This window comes from Patagioenas fasciata, chromosome 16 (genome assembly GCF_037038585.1).
Source record: "Patagioenas fasciata isolate bPatFas1 chromosome 16, bPatFas1.hap1, whole genome shotgun sequence".
Taxonomy (NCBI): Eukaryota; Metazoa; Chordata; class Aves; order Columbiformes; family Columbidae; genus Patagioenas; species Patagioenas fasciata.
In genome coordinates this window covers 331074-354166 of record NC_092535.1, presented here as the reverse complement: position 1 = coordinate 354166, position 23093 = coordinate 331074, and the positions used below count along the sequence as shown (strand labels likewise).

At 43.2% G+C, this 23093-nt stretch overlaps 1 protein-coding gene across 14 annotated transcripts in view; it reads left to right on the top strand.

The window, feature by feature from the left end:
- ZMYND8 (zinc finger MYND-type containing 8) overlaps positions 1-22015 on the top strand; it is a 58128-nt gene extending 36113 nt beyond the window's left edge. For 8 of the 14 annotated variants that reach the window (XM_065849962.2, XM_065849966.2, XM_071815668.1 and 5 more), the window contains 16 exons: positions 1507-1599; positions 2746-2833; positions 3444-3499; positions 3730-3807; positions 4496-4611; positions 5693-6174; positions 8229-8369; positions 9826-9978; positions 10798-11301; positions 12417-12791; positions 13354-13544; positions 14046-14126; positions 14440-14518; positions 15532-15771; positions 15935-16092; positions 17506-22015. In XM_065849962.2, coding sequence (XP_065706034.2) covers positions 1507-1599; positions 2746-2833; positions 3444-3499; positions 3730-3807; positions 4496-4611; positions 5693-6174; positions 8229-8369; positions 9826-9978; positions 10798-11301; positions 12417-12791; positions 13354-13544; positions 14046-14126; positions 14440-14518; positions 15532-15771; positions 15935-16092; positions 17506-17907 — 3237 coding nt within the window. In that variant the 3' untranslated portion in view covers positions 17908-22015. Of the gene's footprint in view, positions 1-1506; positions 1600-2745; positions 2834-3443; positions 3500-3729; positions 3808-4495; positions 4612-5692; positions 6175-8228; positions 8370-9825; positions 9979-10797; positions 11302-12416; positions 12792-13353; positions 13545-14045; positions 14127-14439; positions 14519-15531; positions 15772-15934; positions 16093-16394; positions 17002-17505 lie in introns of those variants that run through there. The other 6 variants (XR_011741618.1, XM_065849967.2, XM_065849969.2 and 3 more) reach the window with 6 other exon arrangements.
- Positions 22016-23093: the final 1078 nt, after the last annotated feature.

The following is a 23093-nucleotide window of genomic DNA, read 5'->3' as shown; positions in this document are numbered from 1 at the left end:
TACAAGACGCCAGTCCAGACAGCGATAGGTGGGAAAGGTTTATCTCGCAGGGGCAAAAGGATGCTGGGACAGGAATCAGCAGGGCTCATTTGCAGAGCTTTAAACTCGACTCGAAGGGGGATGAGGATGTAGCTGGGCTTGCATCAGTGGGGCAGCACTCTAGAGGTGATGAAGGCTGGGAGGCCTCCCACACCCCTGGGGTGAAATGGGTGTGCTCAGCTCGCTCTCTGAAATGCCTGCACACCAATGCACAGCATGGGGAATAAGCAGGAGGAGTTAGAAATCTGTGCTAGGGCAGGAGATTATGACCTGGTGGCAATTCCGAAGACACGGTGGGACAGCACACATGGCTGGAATGTGGGCATGGGTGGCTGTGTCCTTGTCAGGACAGACAGGCCACCCAGGCGTGGTGGTGCAGTTGCTCTTTACGTGAGAGAGCAACTACAATGCATTGAGCATTGTCCAGGCCCGGATGAGGAGCGAGTTGAGAGTCGGTGGGTGAAAGTTAAGGGGCGGGCTGGCAAGACATTTCTGGTCACTTGTTCTTTACCATGCAAGCTTTGCCCAGTTTTCACGTATGTGAAGATAACAGTAAATCGAAATATGATGTGATGGGTTACCAAGGGTTGTCATAATTCCTGCTGCCTTCCTGTTCCTGTATATAAGAGGAGCAGAGAGGGTGTCTGCGCGTGCAGTGTTATAGTAAAATATGTTGGGAAAACCAGATATGCAGAACCTGGGGCTTTCTGCAACCCTGACCTCTCTGTAAGTATTTTAGCAGAACAGTAGTGGCATGTTTTGGGAAGGTTACTCTGGAGCACTGATGGATTTTGGCTCTTGGAATCTTTCTGCTGTGGAGGGGTAAATAGTATCAGAGTAGACGGAGCCATTAGAAGCTTTAAATGCTCCTTTTCAGTAGCAGAGTGTCAGTGTTTGTTTATATTGAAATCAAAGTGTTTTGAGAATGTGGTTAGAAAGCTAAAGTCTGACGGATGCTCATGAGATATTTTGCCCTTCAGACATTGTACTAATGACCTGTTGTTTTGGTACCCGAGTACTTTATTTGGCTGGTTTTGAAGAATCCAAATCAGCAGATACAATGTAGCGTCCCACTGATAAAAGTCTGAGTGTGTGTGCATTACCGAGCCACCATTGTTCTGGAAGTTCTGAATCTAACGGGAGTCTGAAAAAGAAGGAACTGCGAGTGGAGCGAATTGGAAGTTCTGATGCTCCACAAATAAACCCGGCTGTAAATAACAACAGTACATTCTATGAAACGTGTGACTTCTGCAATTCATTACTTCCAGCATATGAAAAATCAGTTAAATGAGTCCTTTTAGTTCATCTTGTTCTGCCAGTACTTTATTCCTTCACAAAATTTTATAATTACCTTCAAGAATTTTCTCTGACATCACATTTGGAAGTGGTATTAGAAGAAGAGTGGGCATTGTGTTATTGATGAAACTGTTCAGTATCAATAAACAGTGTGATTTTTTCCTCTGACAGACAGAACCATTTCAAAAGCCAGTTTCACTGGATCAGCACCCAGATTATGCAGAATATATCTTTCATCCAATGGACCTTTGTACATTAGAGAAGGTTTGTACGAAGCTAAGGGAGGAAGGTTCCTTAGTTTGATTGCTCTCATTAAGATTTCCGGAGTGCATGATGTGAGTGGGATAGAGGTTTCTTGAAATTATTTTGATGCTTTTTTTTTTCTTGTGATTATAAATGCGAGTTCAGTTACAGCTTAAAAACAATCACACACCAACTGACTCGGTCCAGTATTTTGTCTGATCGAGTAAGAAATGCTCAGGAAAAACAGTATGAAAAAGACAAGCTCACACTGGTGACCTCCTGTATAGATTGGTCTGATTCCAGGAATGATGCCGTGGGCAGACTTCATTAACCAGAGTTCGCGTTTGACCCTCGTGTTTGTGGGCTGTTAATGGCCCACTGGTCCGTTAATTTGGGACCGTTTGAGTGTATATCCAGGGATCATTCCAGGCTTGTTTTACTGACCATTCACAGTCTCCACTGCACATGAGGTGTGGAAGAAAAAAGACACAGTCAAGAGGTGGATAATGGGCCTTTCATTCTGGGTTCGATAAGAGTTCAGAATTCCTGATCATGAAGAAGCTCTCGTTCAGCGCTGCCTCCTGAAGAGCGAGGCTTTGCAGAGCTTCCTGCTGCGAGCACCTGGGGAAGAGACAGCAAGGGTTTTCTGCATGTCCTTCCGGGGGGGTTGCTATCTTAGTGGTATACAGGTACAACAAATCCGTGTGACCGATTCTATCAGATCGAATGACTTTAGCCTGTGAGTAGACTGAAATGTCAAACATACTGTCTCATGTGCTGTGATGAGTAATTTGTTCTGGGTCTTGTGAAAACTAGAAAACAGGAATGCTGTGGAGCGATAGTACGTCAGTAGAAGAAACCAAGGACTCGGTTTTCTGAAGAGATGTTGAATGGAACACTGAGGAAGTGAATGCCTTTTTTGAGAAGTGTTAAAGACGCTGGTCTAAATAATTCATACTTAGAGTTAATTTAGACAGTTCATACATTCTCAGGATGGTCAAAAAGACACCCTGAATTGGACAGATTCTTACGTATTTAGAATCATAAGGCTTACAGTAAATAAGCAGTCAGCTTTATTAATTGTAGGACTGACAGGGAACAGTGTTCGGGAAGAAGCCATCGCTTTACTCATTTCTGTTCCCTGATTCACTCTTTTTTTCTTTACAGAATGTTAAAAAGAAAATGTACGGTTGCACTGAAGCATTTTTGGCTGATGCCAAATGGATTTTGCACAACTGCATTATTTACAATGGCGGTAAGTATTAAAATGTTCTTAATGTCCTCAAATATGAAACTTTGAAATAGTTAAAGACAGAGAGCAATTTGCAGACTCCTAGTTGGCAAATGCTGAAAGTGCCTGGCTGTTAATGACTGTAGTGCTTAAACACAACAGATTTTTCTTTAGCAACTGGCATACATAAAACTCTAAGACCAGATACAGTCCATGCTGTCACTTGCTCATTAAATTAAAGAATGGTTTGGGTTGAAAAGGACCTTAAAGTTCATCTGGTTCCAGCCCCCGAGTTACTTTAGTGCTCTGCATTGTGCGGCACTTTTGGGAGGCAGAAGTGAGCGGATGATGCAGCGCGTACCTCACTGAAAGAGGGTACCGGTGGGCGTCTGCCCCGGGCCGCCCAAAGGAGCACGTGAGGATCGTACGGTGTTATTTTGAGAAGAGCACTTACCTTCTACTTTTGCAAGCAAGTAGTTTAAATGTTTATGTTTTATATGTACATATTGTAAATAATCTTTTTAGATGTTCTCTTTTGTCTTTAATGTTAACTTTTAAATCTTCAAACTGTTGATTTTATCATAATTCTAGCATAATGATTTTCTTGGTTAAAGCAATTTATTGTTTCCTCCAGGAAATCACAAACTAACACAAACAGCAAAAGTCATCATCAAAATCTGTGAGCATGAGGTATGTGTGCCCCAATTAGCTTAATTGTTCTGTGTTTGTAAAGTGTTTAATTTCATGAAAAGATGGGTGTCTGTCCCTCAGTGTTGATTTCACAGCAAGGAAATGTCGACCTGTGACCACAAATTTGTGGAAAAATGCTGCTAGCAAACAAGACAGGCTAACATAATAATACTCACAACACTTTGGACTCTGATTAAGCTGTTTGATAACTGTTTGTGTTTTCTTTTCAGATGAATGAAATTGAAGTATGTCCGGAATGTTATTTAGCTGCTTGCCAAAAACGAGAAAATTGGTTTTGTGAGCCTTGTGTAAGTTAAGAATTATAGTAGTCTGGCTAATACACGAAACTTGCCCTTCTCATCTCAGCCGTTCTCGGTGACAACCAGTGACAGGACAAGGGGCAATGGGTTCAAACTGGAACACAAGAGGTTCCACTTAAATTTGAGAAGAAACTTCTTCCCGGTGAGGGTGTCAGAGCCTGGCCCAGGCTGCCCAGGGAGGTTGTGGAGTCTCCTTCTCTGCAGACATTCAAACCCGCCTGGACCCCTTCCTGTGGAACCTCAGCTGGGTGTTCCTGCTCCATGGGGGATTGCACTGGATGAGCTTTCCAGGTCCCTTCAACCCCTGACACTCTGGGATTCTGGGACTGTGTGCAGTCCCTCCAGTTCTCTCCTGGGCTGTGTTATGCTGCAGACTTGGAGGGGGGTAATCAAAAATAAATGAATAAAAAAGTGCAACTACGATGTATCTAATTGAGATACTTAAGGCTTTATGTATTTATTTTACATTTTATTTTATTACTTTGTCCTCTCAGGATTTATTACATATATATCAACTGTGTAGTGAAATATAATCTTGTATTGGGCAAGTGCCTTGTCCATATTCGACCTTTATTGAATCTAAGTAATACATACAATTTAAAAATCATGTTGTGCGTCAGATAAGACGGTAATACTGCTTTTATTTTCTGACTGTGTGCTTTATCTCTTCCTCTAGAGCAATCCCCACCCTTTGGTCTGGGCTAAACTCAAAGGCTTTCCATTCTGGCCTGCTAAAGCACTGAGGGATAAAGACGGGCAGGTTGACGCCCGTTTCTTCGGCCAACACGACAGGTGGGAATTTAACCCAAGGATGTCTGTACTTTCAAAATTCTTGTAATTCTGGGCTCTTAGAGTTGTTGAATCTTGACCCTAATAAACTGTATGGTACTGTAACGTATACAGTTTTAGTTTCTTATATGATTTCTGTAGGGTGTAAGTCATGTTTGTAAGATTAATGCATGCTCGCTGAGATTATATATCTAAGTTAATTTGTGTGTCTGGTTTTGTGCTGCAGAGAACTGTAGTTCTTAAAGGTTGAAGAGGCCAATAAAGTTCTTTATGTCGTCTAAACACTATGGGAAGAAATACACAAATGTAGATTTAAAATATCTAGCAAATATAATCTATGTTGAAAATGCCAGTTTTGCTCCAAAAGGAGTGACGTTCTCTGTGCTCGTGAACCACCTGCTTAGGTGGAGACAGCCATGATGAGCATGAGCTGATTTGTCATGAACTGAAAATAGAGGTACATACAGGTACAAAAACATGTGCTGTAAAAAACCGACCACCAAACAAAACCCCACCTGTATAGGACCGTGAAAGAATTAAGTCAAAGTTCCTGATATCTCAGTATCTTGGAAGACATGGTTTTAGAGTCTGCCATATTTAATGACAAACACAATCTGTTCAGTACTTGTCGACAGAACTTTACCTGGCATTGGGAAGTTCGATCCCCCTTGCAGTGCTTTTGAGAATGGGCATCTGAAGTCTTCTTTTCCTGACCTGCTTTGTGTGATTTTCTGTAACTGTGGCAGGCAGGAGGACTCCTTAGCCACGGTAATCTTACAGTTACAGACCATTTCAATTAGGAATATTCTGTCATATTTGACCAGGTTTTATCGATGTTTTAGGTGTTAGTGGGTAAAGGAAAATAAGCTACTGATAATCTTAACCCTGCAATTTACTTATTTGCCAAAACTAAGCACTGAACTATTAAAAGCAGAAAGTAGAAGTGGTCCTTTCAAATGCTCTGTGGTGTGCGTATCTTCATGATTAGACTGAAATAAATAGGTGTGTGCACAAGAGTTGCCCTTGTCGGTCCGCAGTGTGAAACGTGGCTATATTACCTTCTGTTTTTCTGTTTTGTATATAGGGCCTGGGTTCCAATAAATAATTGCTACCTCATGTCTAAAGAAATTCCTTTTTCTGTGAAAAAGACTAAAAGCATCTTCAATAGTGCAATGCAAGAAATGGAGGTTTATGTTGATAACATTCGTAGAAAATTTGGAGTATTTAATTACGCACCTTTCCGGACACCATACACTCCCAACAATCAATACCAAATGTTATTAGACCCTGCAAACCCAACTGCTGGAACCGCAAAGACAGACAAACAGGAGAAAATCAAACTGAACTTTGACATGACGGCGTCGCCCAAGATCCTCATGAGCAAGTCCATGCTGAGCAGCGGCACCGGTCGCAGGATTTCGCTGACGGACATGCCGCGCTCACCCATGAGCACCAACTCCTCCGTTCACACGGGATCTGACGTCGAACAGGACGCAGAGAAAAAGGCAACTTCCAGTCATTTTAGTGCCAGTGAAGAATCCATGGACTTTATTGAGAAAAATACAGGTAAAAAAAAAGAGGTGGGGTAAAGGACTTTGCATTTGGTTGATGCTCTAGTCTTATTCCACGGACTTTTTACAGACAGACTGTTTGTGACTCATTGTGCGAAGAAATGTTAGAAAAGAAATAGATGTGTTTAACTTTCAGTATGACGAGTAAGAAATAACAGTCCTCTCTGTCACTTTGAGAAGGAAGGAATAAATAATCTTGAAAAGTCACTAAAACCCTTCAGTTTAAATAGGAGAAAATAGTTGTAACCATCAAAATGAATGGAGAGTGGAAGTAAATACAAAAAGAGTTAGAATTGTCATGATTAGGAGATGTTCTGTTTAAAATTTGATAGCTCTTTTTCAAGGCAATGAGCTTAATTTATAGTGTTCCCAATTGAGTAGCTAAAATATGAGAAAACTACCGTTCCACGGGCAGAGTGGCTGAAAAGGAGTGTAGAACACAGAATGGGGCCTTCTCAGACTCATAATGGAGTCAGACACCAAGTCGTAGCTGATTCCCTGGCACTCGAGTGGACTGCTTTATCTCCGGGTTTTAACCCATGAAGTTCCTCACTATCTGAAAGGAACGATGCAGTATATTAATAACGTGAGTGTTTTAAAACTTGGGTTTTGGTGAAAGGAAGTCTTTGTGCGGAAACTAAATCAATATGCTGTGTTACAATTTGTAGATAAAATGCTGTTATTTATTTACTATCGTTCTATTATTTCTAGCTGTGAAACTACCTGTAGGTACCAGAGTGTCTCGTGATGTGATCCTGTCCGTCTTAAGAAAGTGATAAAAAAGTAACCGCATGAGTTTAAATATATGAAAATACTTGAAACATGTCAAAAGGAATAATTCATTTTATATGTAAATTTTCATTATATACGTGTGTACAGCTCTTATACATAAGATGTAGCTAACAGGTACTGGTTTGTGTCTTAAAACATAAAGCTTTCTTAGACCACATTATTTCTGTATAGTAGCAGAGATAGCAATGGAAAGTCAGGTAAAGATAAAAGAAGGTGGCAGATGGTATCGCGGTGCTCTGGGTTCTTGACTGCTCCTCCAGCCTTGCTGCCCTCTGTCCTCGTGCACAGCGCTGCTGGATTGGACCCAGCAGCAGTTACACCGGGGCCACCAGTCCCCCGGCATCTCCAGCTGGAGATCGGTGCGACGCTGCCTGCTGCGCTGTTCATGTGCAACTTAGCTGGGAAAATGGGAACCCGTTTGTTTCTGTGCAAATGTGAACTACGTTCCCTGCTTGCTGAGAAAGTGGTTCAGGCAGGATGACTACCCTGTCCTGAGACAAGAGCAGCTTTATCTGGATGCCCCTGTTGTATATTTTGAGTGATGTGCAGAAAATAACTTGGAAACAATATTGTGACCATTTAGGAATGTGAAATATGCAGACAATCCTGGATGCTCTGGGGAAGAAGAAGGGCCCAGTAGTGAGTTCAGGATGACATTAAGCAGAGCTTTAACAGACAGAAACGAGTCCTTCACCTTCTAGACAATTTTGAAACATCATTTCATGGACATTTTAAAGGCTGAGCATACAATTTCGCTTCAACTCTGTATAAATTAGAATATCCAAGACATTAGGTTGCTGATCTCCAGCTGTACTGATTAAACTTACTATGATTTGTACTTCTAATTATCTGTTAATGTAGCTAAAAATGGGGTAGGTGGAGTTTTCTGTGTTTATATATTTACATGGATTAAAATACATAGCAATTTAGCATGTCAGAATTTGGTGACCTCTAAAATAACTGAATTTTGAAAGCCAGATACTTTCTGTCGCTGCAAACTGAGAGGCTTGGACGGTGAGCCTGCATTTGGCCCAACTATATCCCTGCAATAATGTTATTTTCCTTACAATTTCTTTTTTAATTAAACTAAAATTAAAGGGTTAGTTGTGGGTTACAGTGGAAGTGTAACACAGTGTTGAAGTTATTAAACAAAATCCTTTCCCTGCACGTGTAGGTTTAAAGCTGTCTCGTCCCAGCCCGTATGGCTTTATTGTGATGATGTGTAAATCTGTCCCTATTCATTTTGTACCTTTCCAGCTTCTCCGGCACCAACCAGAACGGGCCAAGCGGGGAGCTTGTCTGGCAGCCCCAAACCTTTCTCTCCTCAAGCATCAACGCCAATTTCTTCCAAGCAAGACAGAACCTCCACGCCAGGAAGCATTCTGAACCTCAACCTTGGTCAGTCTGAACCTTTGAAGGTCCAGTATTTTATAGCTGAATAGGTTACAGTGCTGTCAGTGCAACAGTGAACAAACTTGCTGGTGTGTGTCTTTAAATGAGGCACACGTGTGATTATTGTTTCAGCAAATATGCTGTTGTTTTTTTGTTTTATGAAGTTCCTGTTATTGTTTCCTCTTGTCGGTGAAAGGAAATAGTTAAAGGATGATTTGTTTTAGCTGAACTGTAGCAATGGATGTTTCTACACAGTAGGTAGGTGTGTAAACGTTGTATTACGTTTTAGCAGGAAACAAAAACTGTGTGAATACTTGAAGGATTTGGTCTGTGCCGCTCTGTCTGCGATACAGATTCTGTTTGCAAGCTCACAATGCATGAGTGGCCAAGCCCGATGGAGACGACCGTGCTGCTGGAGTTGTTACGTACTGTGGCTCTTAACTCTGCTGTGTGGAATGTACCTTGATATCCAGTTAAAACTTGTAAAGAATGTCTGGTCAGAGACATCATTGGCTCAGCCCTTACTGGTTATTTCACTTTTCTCTGAGTTGTACATCAACTAAACCTAGCTTGTAAATATGTGTGGGTTGGTGGGGGCCTTGGGGAGCTTTTTTTTTAAAGTAAAATAAGGCGATACTGTGACATCTATAAGCACTGTGGAATGAAACTCTAAATGGAGCACAAATACACATTGGACCAGTGTTGCCTTTTGGCTTCCGCAGGGCTCCTCTCCTTCTCCACCACACGGCCTTGGCTCTATTGATGCTGCCCTGAGCGGTCTGAGGAGCCAGACTGGCCACACTAATCCTTGTGTCCGTTCCTTCCCTTCTCCACGTCCCGTCCTCCTCCCTCCTGGGCACCAGTGGAGTGTCAGCAGGGGTGGCAAAGAGGAGAGAACGGGGCTGTGAACAGAAATAGAACCCTTGGAATGGAGAAACTGAAGCAAAAAAGTGAAACTCAGTTGCTAAGATAGTTGTAGCTGTAGTTGTAGTCTCAGAACTCAAGTTTTTGCTGATATACATGGGAAAAAAATATTAACCTACATTTATTTATCTAGTGTAACAATGCACATTTACATTCTTACTACTTATTCTTTTAAATATTACATGGTGACTATAAGGATTTTTATTGCTGCTTAATTATCGCTGTAGAAGTATTACTACTAGTAGTAAATAGCACTTCTAGTGAGCTACTGCTGTTGTTGGACAGGGTACACACCTGAATGATCACGATTTGATAATTAACATTGACAAACGTCCACATAATCGATACAGGCATTTTGCATGGGAAATGTGTGGTATCAGAGAATCCATTGTTTGTTCTAAAGTCATTTTAGAATTATTATTTAACCCACAATTATAAAAGAGGTGCAATATGTTTGGGATTGTCTGCGTCGTTTGTCTAAACTGGATATTGATCTGTTTCTGTAAAATATTTTCCTCAGTTCCTCTTTGTTTTCCAGATCGCAGCAAAGCCGAGATGGATCTGAAGGAGCTGAGCGAGTCGGTGCAGCAGCAGAGCACCCCCGTGCAGCTCATCTCGCCCAAACGGCAGATACGGAGCAGGTTCCAGCTTAACCTCGACAAGACCATCGAGAGCTGTAAAGCACAGCTCGGTAAGTGGGTCTCAGGAATCCAGGGGGCATCTGAAGGATACGCTTGAGGAAAGTTTGAACTGGCATTTAAAAGGAGTTTTCAAATACTATAACCTTAAATATTTTGTGCATTAAAACAAGAGGAGAGGATATTTGAGCTCTTTGAGGCAAGTTTAATTTAAAACATGGCTGATGTTTCAAATTTTTGTCAAAAAGCTTTCATCTTTTAATGTGTTTTTTACCATTCTGATACAGATAGTATGACAGAATTACAGTATTAATATTTGCTTTATAAATTGAAAAGTTGAGGACTTGTGCCTAACTTCCATCACTTGCACAGATTAGCATATCCGGTCACATAGGGGCGGAATGCTGGTCAGTGTTGTCTAGAAAGTATCTGAAGACTTTCTAGGCACTAAAGAAATTAGAGATTCTCCTTGCAAACCTTGGCCTAAAACTGATTCTGCAAACATGCGTGTAAGTAACTTTAATCGGGTGAATAGTGTTACTGATTTTAAAGTGGGTTTTGTGCATAAAAATAATTCCTCTTTGTATTTGCCAGCATTGGGCTTCAGTTGAACAAAACAGCTTGCAGGTAGTGGAAGAAAATGAGTGAAAGGAGGCCCATTGAGTGAAATAAAGATTTGAATTGGAATATGGGGAAGGTAATCCTTGTACGTTCTGGTATTGAAACAGGGCACTAAGGGAAGTGTTTCTAGTTCAAGGACTCCCAGTTAAGATAATGGTTCATATACGCTTTGTTCCAGTATACAGAGTATTCCTTTGGTAATGTTGGTCAGTCTGATGCCAGCATGGAATGTACTTTCCTCCCCACAATAGGAATAAATGAAATATCTGAAGCTGTTTATACGGCAGTAGAACACAGCGACTCTGAAGATTCTGAAAAATCCGACACCAGTGACAGTGAATATAGTGATGAGGATCAGAAATCAAAGAATGATCAGGAAGATGGAGAGGACAAGGAAGGTGCACGAAGTGACAGAGAGTCATTGAACTTGAAGAAAAAACCCAAGCCCCAAGCACAGAATGAAGACAAGGAGGAACTTAAAAGCACAAGTCCGGATCTGGAGAAAACAGACGACCCAGTCAAAGAAAAGGCAATTCCAGACAGCGAGAAGGAGTTTTCTGAGAAGGGAAAAGGCTTACAGCATCCTGCGAAAGAGAAACTGAAAGGGAAAGATGAAACAGACTCTCCAACTGTGCACCTGGGCCTGGACTCCGACTCGGAGAGCGAACTCGTCATCGATCTCGGGGATGATCATTGTGGCCGCGACGGAAGGAAGACCAAGAAAGAATCGAAGGAAACTCCTCCTAAACAAGATGGTAGGATGAGACTACTTTCCCTTTTCCCTCTGTGCTGCAGAGCTGGTTTTGAAGCCAGATGCGTTACCTTTCTTTTTTGCATTAACGTAAAAATACCTGTAGTAAAACAATTTTTAGGAGTGATTTTTCATTCTTTGTGACTATGAAAAACATTTTCGTTCCCCATTATAGTTTCTGGTTTAAATAGATCACATTTCATTGAGTTTCCTTTCAGCAGTGTAGAACTATGAATATTTGTAATATTTCTTCTTTGACAAATGTAGAATTTATTTTGCAGTTGTTATGACTTTCAGTCGGATCTTTACATTTCCGTAGCTGTCCCAAAACGGCAAGTGTAGAAATCATCAAACACACAAATTGCATAAGGTCCCGTGGAAATCAATACAAGTGCCCTCAGTAATAACCAAAAGAACAACTGAACACTTGTATTGTCTCTGGGATCTTGTCCCTTGTTTCTGTGTGGCTAAAAGAGGAAAGCAATCTCAGTTAATGAGGAAGGGACTTTTGCTAAGCTTGTTCTGCACGTTAGCCTTTGGACAAAACAAAGCAGAAAACCAAATTTAAATGCTTAGATTGAACAATATTTTATCCTTCATATGTAACTTTCTCTTCTAGTCTATATTTTATAGCAGCTATAAACTCCGCATGGTTTGCAAGTAGATGTCAGTATCTTAAATACACTGTATATCTGGTTGTCAGTGGCAGTTCACCTTGGTTTAGAAAACGTATAGCATGCTGTTTCTTCAGCCGTTGTTCAGTCCTTGTTCCTTTTGAATGTATTTTTCTCCTGAAAGAAACTGAGGTGACCGGTGTAAGTAACCCAGAAACAGCCTGACACACGCTGACCTCTGCCACATCTTCCAGAGGGGACCAGGCTGGTTCTCTGCGTTTTCTGCTTTTTGTTTTGCTTCTAAACTGCCACCAACCTCAGCTGAACTGAAATGAGCTTACTTGTAGAATAAAAAATGAGTTTACTTGTAGAGTATCAATTGCCTTCTGAGGAGAATAATTCAAAGCAGACTGGAAGGTGCGTATGGCTCTTCCAAAAATTAGATGGAAAATTATGACTCGGACGTGTTGGTGAAAAGCTGGCGTTCCATGTTGTGTGTGTTCAGTCGTAGGTAAAACTGCGCCCCCCTCCAGCGCGAGCGCGCAGCCGCTGCCGGAAACGCCCGTGCTCACCCGCTCAGCCTCCCAGACCCCCCCGGCGGGGGTGGCAGCAGCTACCGGTGCCACTTCCGCGGTCAGCGCCCCGGCCACGGCCACCGGCAGCCCCGTCAAAAAGCAGAGGCCTCTGCTGCCCAAGGAAACTGCGCCCGCTGTGCAGCGCGTGGTGTGGAATTCGTCGGCTAAATTTCAGACTTCTTCTCAGAAATGGCACATGCAGAAGGTGCAGAGACAGCAGCAGCAGCAGCAGAGCCAGCAGTCTCAGTCCCAGCAGCCTCAGTCCTCTCAAGGGACAAGATACCAGACCAGACAAGCAGTTAAAGGTACACCCTTTCTAACTCCATGTGCCCGTGATGCCGTAATGCGCCAGCAGTGATCCCAGTGCTCCAGGGCTGCCCCACCAGGAGTTTTTCCATATCAACAAAATCTCAGTGTGGTTCTGCTCTGATAAGTGACTTTAAAATACAACTTACCATACCTGCTCTTTCTGGTGTGTATTTACAGTCATGTCTCCTTATGTCAAAGTCTAACTTACACTCATACGTGTGGTTTTAGTTGGAAATTCTCCGAACTGAGAGGTTAGGAAGTGAATTCCTAGGGAGAGGGATGGAGAAGTCCCAAAATGGAAGGAATACAGATCTGAGGGAGACGTTTGCATTGCCCAGTCTAAAATGATAAGTTTCAAATAAATGTTTGCTTCCTTACTTTTAAGCCTTATAATTATGCACAAGTTCAGTGGCTGGGCACTGTATAATTAATTGATTAAATGGCACCATTGTGTAAATAATGTACATCTTGGAAATGTCCAGGTGCACCCATGAAAGTTAGAAGTCTGCCTGTTCATAATTGTTTATGTGATTGATCTGCTGTATGTTTTTTTCTCAGCTGTGCAGCAAAAGGAGATCACCCAGAGCACGTCCACGTCCACCATAACTTTGGTTACGAGTACTCAGCCTATCTCAATGGTCACCAGCTCTGGATCTGCAGGCACGCTTTCTTCCTCAGTTAATACAGACCTGCCAATTGCAACAGCTTCAGCCGATGTGGCTGCAGATATTGCTAAATACACCAGCAAAGTAAGTTCTTGAGCAAGGTTTTATTGAGATTTTATTTTGAAGTGACCTTTCAAGTTATTGACATTTCAGATTCTGAAATTATTTTCAGGTTGTCGTGTGTTGCGTATTCATTCTCCTAGGTAGGAGCAGCTCTGTTTTGGTGAGAGTGCTGAAACACCAGTTTAGAGCTGGCCGAACGCTGCCTTGCTGAGCCAGAGTGTGTTTCACCAGCTTGAGCTGCTCAGACACTTGGACCCTTCTCATGTTCCCCCATTGCTTCCACAAGTGGGAGGTCAAGCAGGTCACCAGTTCAGGACACTCAAAAATCCGAGTCCTGATCAAAAGTATCGTGTTCTAACTTACAAATGGGCCTCTAGAGGTAGACCCAGATCAATATATAGAGAGATCTGGGGCATTGTAGGTAGTAATATAAGTCCACATAGGAGTGGTTGAAAGGAAGTGAAAGTGGATGTCTATCAAAAATATATACCAATATTTCTCTTTTTTCATTTTGTATTTCAGATGATGGACGCCATCAAAGGAACAATGACTGAAATATATAACGATCTTTCAAAAAACACTACTGGAAGTACAATAGCTGAGGTTGGTGTAAGATTAAAAAATGAGATAATACTGCTTGGATTTTAAATTTGAAAGTTGCAAAATAGTATTTTTATATATAAAAGTACCATATACTATACCTACAATGTAGTATAAAGCGGGACTGTCTGGGGATCCTAATTTTTGTCTTGTTTTAGAAGTAATAACTAGGGTGGTAGAGAGAAGCACTGAAAAAATATCAGATGGGCTCTGTAAGATAAGCTCTTTGCTTTGGGCATGTTTTTTCTGTATAATAATTACGTATTATACACTGCATCCTGTTTATTATTACTAACTATTACATTTTAATATTTAGATTCGACGTTTGAGGATTGAGATAGAAAAACTTCAGTGGTTACATCAACAGGAGCTCTCGGAAATGAAGCATAATCTAGGTACGCAAACGGCCGTCAGAACAGCCCTCTGCCGGCTGCTCGCAGTGTGTGTTGCCTTCAGCAAATGGTACTACGAGCTGTGCCGGTGAAGGACAGAAAATCTTATGTAACGTGCTGTGCTCATGTTAGCAGACACCTTTTGAGCGTGTACACCAAGGTATTTCCATGTGCGTAGTAAACAACAGGCGTTCAAGCCCTCTTTAGCCTAAACTTGGCTCAGAGGGCTCTTTACTTATTTATTTAAAGTGAATACTCAACTTTCACTCAATCTTGATGCCAGGCTTCCAGTGAAATAAAGTCAAAATACTGCCTTAAACAGATTGAAGAATATTCCTCCTGGGGCCGAGTTTTCATCTCTACGTTCATTCAACTGTATGGGCAGGAAATGAAACCACGATTATAATGTGATTTCTCTTAAATTATCTTCATGTAATGCACTGACTGTGGGAAGAATCTGCAGTTGGGTGATCAGGTTTGCTTTGAGCTACATGCAGTCTCACCAGCCTTAGGACTGCAGTACAGTGTCCTCATGCACTTTTTGACCCTCTTCTTGCAGAGTGCATCTGGAATGGAAGGGAGTTAAGGGAGGAATAACTCTATATTGAGATTCGTGTCTTTGGTTCGTTAGTACCGTTTTGCTCTTTCGAAGTGGAGCAGACCAGTGTTTCCACTGCTGCAGTCCAGGTGAAGTGTTTTAGCAGCAGCTACGTGCATCCTCTTTGTGTTTATTCTGCACCTGGTACACCTGGATTCTGGTGTTTCGTGGGACATCCAGTGTTAAACAAATGGAAGGTAACGGTTAAGGCTAAAGGTCCTGGTGCTAGAACGAGCCAAGAAGATGTAAGACTTTCATTTGTTGAGTAGGTATGACGAAGAGATGCCCAAACTCAGGGAATATTTTGATTGTGAGTTTTATTTACGTGTTGTCTTTAAGCTCATGAAAATTATTGTTTTGCATGTTGCTGTTTAGGGGCAGAAAATACAAAACTCACCTTTCTTTGCATTTTGAGTAGAACTGACAATGGCTGAAATGCGTCAGAGTCTAGAACAAGAACGAGATCGTTTGATTGCCGAGGTGAAGAAGCAGCTGGAATTGGAGAAGCAGCAAGCGGTGGATGAAACGAAGAAGAAGCAGTGGTGTGCCAACTGCAAGAAAGAGGCCATTTTTTATTGCTGCTGGAATACGAGCTACTGTGACTACCCCTGCCAACAAGCTCACTGGCCTGAGCACATGAAATCCTGCACACAGTCAGGTAATGGTGCTCCGGTTGCCTGTTTCTCGGCTGAGCGGGGTCAGGGTGGGTGGGACACGCGGTGACTCCGTTCTCTTTGCTTGCCTGGGTGCAGATGTGCCCGTGAAGAGCGACTGGGGACTGGTACACCAGCGGCTACTTTCTCTTTTTTCCTTTATTTTAGCTACTGCAACACAGCAAGAAACAGATACTGAAATTAGCACAGAAACATTAAATAAATCATCTCAACCCAGTTCAAGTGTGCAGCCCACGCCCACAGAAACAGCCAGCACCCCTAAGGAAAAGGAAGGTTCAGCTGACAAGAGCAAAGAGAGTGTTACAGTGAGTATCATTGTGGTTACTTCCAACAAATATAGTACGTAAGATTTCTCTGAAACCTCCTCCTAAGGCTTCCCTGGATCAGCCAGGAGTTTGTGACCATTTGTGTATTTCAGAGTGTGATTTGGGGAGCGAGACAGGGAGTCGTGGTTTGTTTTGATTCTTCATCTTGGCAAAAAATAAAAACCTCCTCCTGTCCTCTGGGAACACCCTTTTCCCTTCACTCATCCCCAGAACACCTTGTGTTGGCTTGGCTCATCCTTCCAGCCAGAGGGGACTGGACCTCTTTCTCTCTCTCTCTCCAGGACCCAGCAGTGTAGCTTCTGGTCTGGATCTTTCGATACAAGTTGCCTTCTGATAAGCAATACTGACTGCAGCACTTCCAAGCCCTTCTTGCCTGGGTTTCAGAGGCCAAGCTCAAGACCTGCATTCAGATCAACTTACTTTCTCACAACAGACTGCCACTAGGGTACCACAGCCTTCCATAACACTGATACAACAGTTCACCTGGATCTACACTTAATGGAGCAGTGTGCAGTTTTGAAATCCTCCATAGCATCTACTCTGATAGCATTCAGTAGGCAAGGATGAGCAAATGCTCTAATAAAAGGGACTTAACATTGCATATCTAGATAATGTTTATAGAGAAGATTCTGCTTTATAGGTAGGGCTCGACTATTAGCAATTTCAGCATCGTTTTTCTTCTGCCCTTGCAAGATTTATTAAGCGAAAAATCTGGGGGGTGGCTCATCCTTCAAACCTTCACACATGGTCCCCACATCAGTAGGAGCCTTGTTGTATTTTAAAAAATGAAAAGCAAACTAATTTTGTAGTATTGTGATTCCAGCATGATGTCTCATTGAGATAGTCCTGTAGAGTTGGGAAGCGTAGTAAACTAGAGAGCTGTGTTCATTTCTTGACGCTTTTGCTACTGTCTGGTGTTAGACCTCTGGGCTTGACGTGTCGGCGAAGGGAGGAGCTTGGGAAGCAGATGTGAGGAGGGGAAGAGGGGTGTGCTGGTCCGCCTGAATCCCCTTTGGTGAAGTCAGTTAACCTCTGGCTCACCCAATGCTCATAGGCATTGTTAGTGGCAGCACAACCTTTGTATTACGAGGGAAGTAGGGGATGGGAGAAAATCAATGACCTAAAACTTTTGCCAGGGAATATTCCAGTTATACAAATCTGGAATTGCTTTCACATAGATGTTCAACCTGAAGCATCATGCTGTATACTCTGATCACGTTCATAATTTGAATTTTGTTTATTAACAAAGAAGTAACTTGTGAATTATTAGGATGCAAATTTTTAACACAAACAAAACACCCAACATAAATTTCATATAATAATAATAACGACTAGGTGGAATTTCTGTAAAAGCTGAGACTTCTACTGAGGCTGCCTGTGCTGTCTCTGCAGATAGCAACAGGTGTGACCAGCAGCCAGCCTATAACACTGGTCCAGGTACCGCAGACCACCACCTATATTGCAACCTCTCAACCCACAAGTGTAAGTACAACATCGTCATTTAAATCTGCAGTAGTGCTGTTCCTGGCATTGCAGTGGCTCAGTATTTCTGGGGGGTTGTCTCCGTCTGCTGTTCTGTCAAGAAATGGATTCACTGGTATAGTCTCAACTTGCGGTGCAAAATGTCTTATTTTGCCGTGCAACATTCCACCGTTTCATTTCATAATTTGTGATCATGAGGTCTTAGAAATTGTTATGAAGTATAGCAAAGGCACCGAGGACAGTCAGACGTCCAGTTTATGTTATTATGTTAGTTATTTGCCCCTTTCATGTATATACTTGACCACAACATGAATGTAAATATATAGAATTCATTTAAAATATCTTTTAAATATCTTTTTGTCTATGGTATCCTGAAGAGATTAATTATTTCTGAGCTATGCTTGATATTCCTGTGACATCTCAGTACCTATCAAAGAAAACATGCATTCATCAGTGCTGTATCTCCCACGCAGTCTTGCACATTAGCGCTATGAAATTGTGAGAAGTAGCACTGAATCAGACCTGGGGCTTTTCAGTCACAGAGTTAACCAAGGACAGTCGGGCTCCCCGGTGACAGTCACGGGAGGATGGAACAGAGCTGAGTGTGCTGTGCACCGCGCCGCCCCATCCTCTCGACCGGCCGCGGTCTGCAGCGCTCGCTCCGGGTCCGCGCGGCGCCCGGGCCGGCGTTCTCCTTACCAGAGGAGGCCTGGTGCTCCGGGGCAGTAACGGCGCGGGGGTGGCACAGAGCAGATGTGTGCGGACAGCTTCAGTTCGTTTGCTGGCTGAAGGTAGATAACAGTAACTGCGTACTGATTTAACGGCGTATCTTAGCCACACCGTGGTCGTGAGGCCTGATTTGCTCTGGGTTTCCTGTGTCGTTCTCCCTGCGCCCACACGTGTCCTGCAGCCCGGCCGCACGCTCCCCAGCCATCGGTCCCCACAGCCGCTGCTGCCCTGCGTGGGGATCGGCACTTTTCACATTCCTCGCAGCATTTTAGCTCATTTTGTCTCAACTGAGAGCACCGTGCAACTTTGCGGCATTGGCCCGTAGTTGCTTGGACTGAATTACCGTAACAACAAGGTTTTATATGTGTTTTAAAATCAAGTAGCAAACGTCAAAGATGTTAGGCTGTTTTGTGAATAGCTGAGAGGTTGTGAGATCGTAAGGTGGGTTTGTGTCACATTCAGAAAAATGGCAGTTACCTCGGTCAGTTTTCTGTAATACAAAGTGTTGAGTTGTGTAAAGCATAATTGGAACGTCTGAGAGGTTCCAGTCTTTATTTGTGCATGTTTGAACGTTTGTACACATTGCGTTAGTCCTGCACAGCTACAGACACCTCTGTACTCTAACGGCTGCACGTGCAATTTAAACCATTTTAAACCTTACTGCATGTTTAATATGTATGCAAAATGTACGTATGTGTAAAACTGGCAGAGGTGGAGATTTTACCTCTCAGGGAATGATCTAAACACATTGAAGGAGTCTCACACATTCCATATCCCGATAAGAACTGACAGTTGATTTTTTCATGTGTGTGTGTGTGAATGTGTAAAAGGCGCCTGCGGCAGCCGCGTTTCCCTGCCTGTAGCACTAACAGTGACTTTCACAGCGGCTTGTGTAGGGTTCGGCTTGCACTTTGTTTCTAACTAGGAATTTCTTCCTCTGAACAACTTCCAGTGTATCTTCTGGGTACCATTTCCATGGAACCCTCCATACGCAGCTGAAATCATTACAAAATGGCGCCAATCTTGAATTAATTTAGCAAATTGGTTCCATATTTGGTTTTTATTCTTTCTGCAGTTAACATAATGTAAAGTATGAACTCCTCGTCTTGGCGTTGCCGGGAATGGAAGGAGTAGGCTTCTGGAAGGCACAGACCTTGTCTGGAGGAGCTGCTAATCCGGCGCAGCAGGAAGCTCACGGTCCTTGCTGAATGATGTTAAGACACTAATGTGGTTTCTTAAATCAGTGTGGGCAACACTGGGCTTCAGAGAACTTTACCTCTTCTCCGTGTTCTCTTTGGAGTGCCCCACGGCCATCGGGGAAGGTCTCTGCGTCCCCTTCAGACCCCTCAAGATCTCACTCCTGTTCTTCCACAAAACACTGCGAACTGAAGTGGACGCGTTGGTTTGCTCGCCAGTCGGGCATCACGGGAGTTGTGTCCAAACGTGCTCTCAGTCTGTATGGTAAAGGCGCTTCTAGACTCTCTCACACTTTTGGAGGCAGTTTAAGATACAGATGAGATCAATAAATCCTTTTCCAGATCTTCCAGAGTGATGTGACCTTGACCAGATTGTTTAACGTTCTTGTGCCTTTGTCTCTGCATCTGTAGAATCAATAACCACCTATGGAGATGTCCTGACACTTCATTTGTTGAGATCTATAGATCATGATGGAAGTGAAAAGTTTATTCTATATGAATATTTTTACAGGGTGCGTTAGACAGTTCCCAGGAATGCTGATGGTTTTGTCATTGATTTGTGCAAGATTTAACTTAAGTACTTTTTGTTCAAATGGATGTTCTTTGCTTTCTTCTCTGAATGCACGGGGGAGTTTCTTTTGGGGAAAGAAAAGATTGTGTGTAACGAGGATATACTTCTAAACAAGGGTATTTTTGTACTCCACTTTGATTTCTCAAAGCTTTTTCAAACGACAAAGTATTTTCTAAGCCCCTTTCCTCTTCCCATGTATTAGTCTGGAGAAAATACAGAACTGGATGTAGTAACTATGAAAACCTAATTCTCCAAGCACAGACGGTGTACACAGTACCTATAGGACCACCTGTCCCTGTAATTATATAGTAATAATAATACAGAAAAACTCTTGGCCATAGGACAGTAATACACTACTTTCTACCCTGGCATGAGGTCACATTGTGGTAATAAAGGTATTAATTCTTGCACAAAATTGGGCCTCATTCTGGATTTTCCCTGGAAATCTCTGTTTCTGCGGTCATGTCTATGTGACCTGTAACATAACGATGTGTTTCTCTTGGTTTTAATCCGCAGACCATTCCTGTAGTGGTAAGTCCTTCTGCGGGGACAGTGGCAATGAGAGCCGGAGCTCAGTATGTTCAGACCACAGTGCCAGTCCAAGCGCGAAGAGTCTAACTGCTAACCAGAAGCCCACACAATTGGTGGAGTAAATAAATCTAATAGAAATGTGAAAAATAAACACAGTTCTTTGGATTAACCTCAAAGGTTCAGACTTTGGCTTTGTATATGTGTACAAAGCATTAACTACACTACATTAATGTAAAGCATTAGCGCTGGCTTAGAAAAACTGAGGACAGGTAAGATCCATATTAAATCTATGCTTCTTTTGTAAATAATGTACAATTTGTGGATGTCATTAGAGCGCCATCTCCTTTTTATATTTGTATTGACTTTAACTTATAAAGAGCGTTTGAGCTGGAAAAGGAAGGTTTAAAAGAGCCTTACCACAAGCTGACACTGAGCACTGGTCTTGGGAGATGGTTATGCGGCAGATGATGCGATCATGAGAACCCGAACAAGTCCATTTGCATTTGGAGTTTAAAAAATTCTGCGCTTTGCAGCTGTTGTAGAATTTTTTTGAGCAAGCAAATGATGAAGGGTAACTTAAAATTGTATTAGGCCAATTGCGACATTTCCAGTCGCGGACTGGCCCACAGAAAGATTGACATTGTGTTTTACAATGACCAGACCGTTGAAATTGTTTACAGGTCACAATTATGTTAAAACTTCTTCAGTCTAATATCAGGAAGGTTGGGGAGCAGCTCCGGGTGCTTGTAGCGTGATCTTTGGTCATTGGTATCCACGGCTGAGGAAAGCAAAGATCTTCCTGTGCTTCACGTTCAGTTTGCTTGTTTGAATCCTCCAAAAAGGACTTGGAAAGCTTTTTGAATGGACAGGAAGTAGTGTGGAGGAAAACGTGGATGGGCAGCGCTGGGCAAAGGACTTTGGTGCTGGGCCAGAGCATGTGTTATTTATATGATGGAATTTATGTTTCTCTGTAAGCATGAAGCAGTACAGTATGAGAGAAAGTAACCCTGGAAATGCTGTCTGTTACACTTATACTGTAGTACCATTTGTATGTTGTGTAAAACAAAGCATTGAACAAAGCAAAGGTGATGTATGTATATGAGAAAATTAATTGTATGATATCATTCCAGTACATTCTGTTGTACATTTTAGTCATGTTGATTTCTCCCATTGTTTATAAAAGAATGCGGTTGTACAGTCTCCAGCTAGAACCCGTATTAGAGGGAAAAGTATTAGGAGAAAAGCGAGAACAGACTATTCGTGAATTGCAGTTGTGTCAGAAATAGCCTAGCTGGCCTTATTTGTGAAGCATAATTGCTTTTAGCATATGGAAGTATTTTTTCACATTTTCTTTGTATAAAATTTGTATTAAACTTAAATATCTTTTTGACAATTGTGTTTCTTCGTGACTGAGACAGGCGACACACACGATTTGCTTTGGGTTTCTCCAGCGTTCCAAGAAGCGTCACCATTTTTTTATTAAATTGTTTTAGAAAAGCGGTCTGTGTTGCTGGGTTCCCGGTTTTGTTCAGTCTGGATGGACGCTCATTTCCGCAGGCTCCGGGTCACAGATAACTTCACTCGTTGGGCATCTTCTGTCTCACGAGTGTGGGACCTTTGCATCCGCTGTCAGACTGAGGAACAGCGCAGCAGCCTGCAGCCGAGAGGCCGCTCACGTCCTCGGGGCTCAGCAGTGCCCGCTGCTCCCCGCTCCAGCAGCAGCAAAGCTCCGTGGCTTGGTGCGTGACGTTCCCGGGTTGGGTCGGACCGATGTGCGTGGGGTGCTGAGGTGTGTTCGGGGTCAGAGGTGGGAATGGGTGCGGAGGTGTGTTCAGGGTCAGAGGTGGGAATGGGTGCTGTGTTCAGGGTCAGAGGTGGGAATGGGTGCTGTGTTCAGGGTCAGAGGTGGGAATGGGTGCTGTGTTCAGGGTCAGAGGTGGGAATGGGTGCTGTGTTCGGGGTCGGAGGTGGGAATGGGTGCTGTGTTCGGGGTCGGAGGTGGGAATGGGTGCTGTGTTCGGGGTCGGAGGTGGGAATGGGTGCTGTGTTCGGGGTCGGAGGTGGGAATGGGTGCTGTGTTCGGGGTCGGAGGTGGGAATGGGTGCTGTGTTCGGGGTCGGAGGTGGGAATGGGTGCTGTGTTCGGGGTCGGAGGTGGGAATGGGTGCTGTGTTCGGGGTCGGAGGTGGGAATGGGTGCTGTGTTCGGGGTCGGAGGTGGGAATGGGTGCTGTGTTCGGGGTCGGAGGTGGGAATGGGTGCTGTGTTCGGGGTCGGAGGTGGGAATGGGTGCTGTGTTCGGGGTCGGAGGTGGGAATGGGTGCTGTGTTCGGGGTCAGAGGTGGGAATGGGTGCTGTGTTCGGGGTCAGAGGTGGGAATGGGTGCTGTGTTCGGGGTCAGAGGTGGGAATGGGTGCGGAGGTGTGTTTGGGGTCAGAGGTGGGAATGGGTGCTGAGGGTGCTGAGGTCATAG